At 47.6% G+C, this 3,994-nt stretch overlaps 1 protein-coding gene across 1 annotated transcript; it reads right to left on the reverse strand.

The window, feature by feature from the left end:
• Positions 1-658: 658 nt before the first annotated feature.
• LOC136508729 (uncharacterized) lies at positions 659-1,952 on the reverse strand. Its single transcript, XM_066503499.1, has 2 exons — positions 1,449-1,952; positions 659-1,262 (listed from the first exon to the last, which is right to left on the reverse strand). The coding sequence occupies exons 1-2, from the start codon at positions 1,907-1,909 to the stop codon at positions 824-826; spliced, it is 900 nt and encodes a 299-aa protein (XP_066359596.1). The 5' UTR covers positions 1,910-1,952; the 3' UTR covers positions 659-823.
• Between the last annotated feature and the right edge of the window lie 2,042 nt (positions 1,953-3,994).

Consider the following 3,994-nt stretch of genomic DNA (forward strand, 5'->3'; position numbering starts at 1 on the left):
ATCGGAGCTATAACGAAAAAGTTATGAATTAAACAAGATTTTCTTTAATAAAATAATAGAGGTAGTTTTGTCCATACGAAAATACTAAGCTATGCATACGCCTGTATGTGGGGCCAAAGACGCTGCTGCAGGTGTATAAAATAGCGTACTTCAAAATCTAGGAGAATTGCAATGACACCAGCACTATTAGATTTCAAACTCTAGGAGAATTGTAACGACACCAACACTATTAGATGCGGAGTAGTGATGTTCCTGAGAATCATCAAATTTACAATGGCACGATTCTAATTAACCCGTCGCAAGGCAAGGCACCTACGAATACGATGCTGTAGGATGGGCGCGTTTGGATGGTGTCCAACGCCCGCCGCAGATCGGCACACCGGACTCGCCAAACACCCGCAGCAGCTCGTTCATTTTCGGCGTCCAACCTCGCCAACTGTTTGGCGGACGTGAACTTCAGGCGGGAAGCAAACAGGCCCTATGTTTTTTCTTTGAAAGGTATACCATGTTAGGCTTCAGATGGCTGTGGCCGCTGAACTAGGTTATTGTCATGCCAGAGTTTTTTTTTAAAAGGATCTATGTAAAACAAAAATACGAAAACCAACCAAACCTTTTTTTTTCCACAACGGTTGCCAGCCCGAATTCCATTACTCCCAAATTACACAGTTCAGCAGGTAGCATTCATTCATTCAACAAAAACCAACCAAATCCAAGCAGATAAAAATATTGTTCAACAAAAACCAAATGATGACTGCTATCCGTCTGAATTATCACTATAAGACGGTGTCCCACACGACGTCTTAATAGGATGCATGGCTGCAACTCAAGTGAGCTCAGCTATAGGCACACCACACCGCACAAGTTCACTAGCATGTTGTTGCCTTCCATCCATCACGGTACATGTTGTTGCCTTCCATCCATCACGGGAGACCCTGAGTTTCCTTGATTTATTGCGCACCCACTCCGTGTAGGAGTAGGAAGCAGGTGCCGTATTCAGCTCTCTTGGTGACGAGGATTCCGTCTCAATGTACTTGATAGAGTCCCTGTTCCGGCTGATGGTTACATCGCGGAAATTGTAAGGGTCGAGTTCCATGAGGAGCCGGTTCCAGTTGCCCCTTGCCGGCACTGGCAGTAGGACGTCGTGGAGCACAGGGCACTCGCTGAGCACGTCGCAGAAGAAGATGCCACGCCAGAGGTCCACCCAGGCGACTGTGCCACCCTCACAGCCAATTGCGATGGTCTTATCAGCGTCGTGGTACAGCCTGTTGTCGACAGTATTAGGTAAAGGGATTAGCCTGTCCCTCACGAGATCACTCACAGACATCACCTTGGAGATCCACCCCTCCGAGGAATTGGAGGACATGTACAGGTGGAGGTCGAAATCCCACCTAATGAGAAAGCGGCCATTGTGCACAGGGGCCCCAACACCGAGGGCGGCGATGACATACCAGGCGCCGTCTTCGCGGCTAAGGAGGGCAGTTGCGGAGTCGGTGAGCCACCTGACTTTCGGGTTCGGGACCAGATCTAGCCGACGGGCGCGCAGGCTGTAGACGAAGTAGTCCCAGTCCCGTCCGTGGCCGATGTTGTCGGGGTAGACGGGGACGCAAAGGAGGACGAGATCGGCGTCGGTGGTGATGACCTTGGGAACTGCGTTGGGGAAGTCGAGGTCGGGGCAGTGGACGCAGAAGTGGGAGACAAGTGGCGGGCGGGCGGCGCGGAAGGTCACCTGGATGCGCAAGCCGGTGCTCGTGGTACCCTCAGCGGTGGTGGCGTTGACGAAGTTGCCGATGTAGCACCACCTGTCGAGGAGGACCAATCCTGAGGCGGCGGCGTTACCGTCGGACTCGGGAATCGGAGGCGGAATCAAGAAGGAAACGGTAGGTGCAGCCATAGGCAGTGTTCGTTCCATCAAGAAGCCAGTCAGGCGGCTGCGGCTGGCAGCTTCAGCAGACACAAGTGGGTCCAAACCATGGCTCCTCGGTCCGGTTGCCTAGGGTATGCTTAGGGGCATCTGGACCCTGTGAACAGTGCACGGTCCGGACCATTGAAGACTCCAGTCCAGACGAGTCCAGAGAGGATGATATTTGTGTTCGGACTCGGTCCGGACCATGGCTCTGGACCAAGGGTGAGGGTCCGGACCCTCAACGGATATATCTAACACAATTCAAACACTGTGGTGTTTGTGAGGGGCGGACCCAGAGCCGATTGTCTGGACCCCCTGGGTCCGGTCCGGAGCCCACGCAGGAAAATGAGACTTTGCTCCAACAGCTAGGCACCGTTTGGATGTCGAAATTTTTAGCGAAATGTTATTGTAGCATTTTCGTTGTTATTTGGTAAATAGTGTCCGATCATAGTCTAATTAGGCTTAAAAGATTCGTCTCGTGGATTTCGTCTAAACTGTGTAATTAGTTTTATTTTTTATTTATATTTAATGCTTCATGTATGCGTCCAAAGATTCGATGTGACGGAGAATCTTGAAAAATTTGGCATTTTGGAGTGGAACTAAACAGACCCCTAGTTGAGTGGTTTGGGGATATTTATACTTCTCCAACTCATCCACGGAACTTCTCTTGTCTATTTGTTTAGCTAAAGAAACACATTAGTGTGCAAGGAAGTGCAAGAGCCTAATGAGTAGATTGAGATTTGTTAATCAAGATTAAGGACCTCATTAGTGCGTAGGGAGTAGCAAGCGTACATCCACCTTCCTCATTAGTCTTGTTTGGGTCAAGTGAGAGTTTTGTGCTTGTTACTCTTGGTGGTCGGCATCACCTAGACGGCTTGGTGGTGATTGAAAGCTTGGTGATCATCCGGTGGAGCTCGTGGATGACCCAACTCATCTTATAACTAGTTGTGAGCAATTCACCAGGCCGGAATGGCAAAGAATTAGCCCATAGAGAGCACTTGATCCTTGTGCGGATCAAGGGAGAGCGATACCCTTGCGCGGGTGCTCCCACGAGGACTAGTGGGGAGTGCTGACTCTCCGATACCTTGGTAAAACGTCGTCGTGTCCCTTTCCCTACTCTTTACTTTGAGCATTTCAATTCTTGTCTTTACATTCTTAGAATTTCTATGCTAAAGTAGGATTGGAACCTAGGGTATAAAACTTTTGTGCGGTAGAACAATAGAACACATAATTAGGCACTAGGGGTGAAATGGGCTAAGCGGTAGGACTTAATTGTTGCGAAAAAATTTAGATTAGCCCAATTCACCTCTTTTTGGACATCTTGATCCTTTCAAAAAGGACGTCGACTTATATTAGGACTCTTATTAGACTATGGGTATAAATATGTACACCCTATGTCTTTGTAATCTATCTCTCGATCAATCAATACAACTTTATTTTCTTGGCTCAACGTCAACCTTAGGACTAGGAGTAATGTAGAAACCTGGCGAGTTCCTTCGGCGAATAGGGTTGCATCGAATCGATCTCTGTTCGTTTGTAAGTTCCGTCACACCGGTATCTCACAAGGTTGGGTGTTTGTCACCGGTTATCGATTTTACCCTATCTCGTAAGGCTGCATCAGCTTGATCTCTTGCTAGATTTGGTAGAATCACATTTATGTTGCCTCGATTAAGATCTATCGGCTTGTATCTTTTGAATCTGTTGTTTAGCTGCTTGTGAAAGATTAACGGAAACATCAGATTAGTTCCTATTACCGATAGTTCTTATTTTGGCCTTATTTTAGTTTTTATTGTACTTTTATCTTGTCGTGACTAGATTATCGGCTCGTAGGTTTTAGTTTATCATCCTGCTGTCAACGCTGCCATCGGCTAATGTTCGACCCGATTGATGGTGACGGTAGATTAATTGCTATTAGCTTGTTGGCTTTCTTTGCGATAAGTTAACTGTTCAGTAATTGCTTAGTCATCATCAGCCTACTGGATGCCGATAGCTGACGCTTCATGATTATCCTTCGTGTTGATTTGGCTCAGATAGCCGATGACCTGTTCATGCTCATCAGGATGCTGAAATCGGCCTCATGTCCGATAGCTT

This window comes from Miscanthus floridulus, chromosome 15 (genome assembly GCF_019320115.1).
Source record: "Miscanthus floridulus cultivar M001 chromosome 15, ASM1932011v1, whole genome shotgun sequence".
In the NCBI taxonomy this organism is placed as follows: Eukaryota; Viridiplantae; Streptophyta; class Magnoliopsida; order Poales; family Poaceae; genus Miscanthus; species Miscanthus floridulus.

Bases quoted from the DNA above. Each gene is read 5' to 3' on its own strand.
- LOC136508729 (XM_066503499.1), bottom strand. From the start codon at position 1,909: ATGGAACGAACACTGCCTATGGCTGCACCTACCGTTTCCTTCTTGATT. The intron at 1,263-1,448 runs GTATGTCATCGC...TGTCGACAACAG, and splicing joins AGCCGCGAAGACGGCGCCTG to GCTGTACCACGACGCTGATA.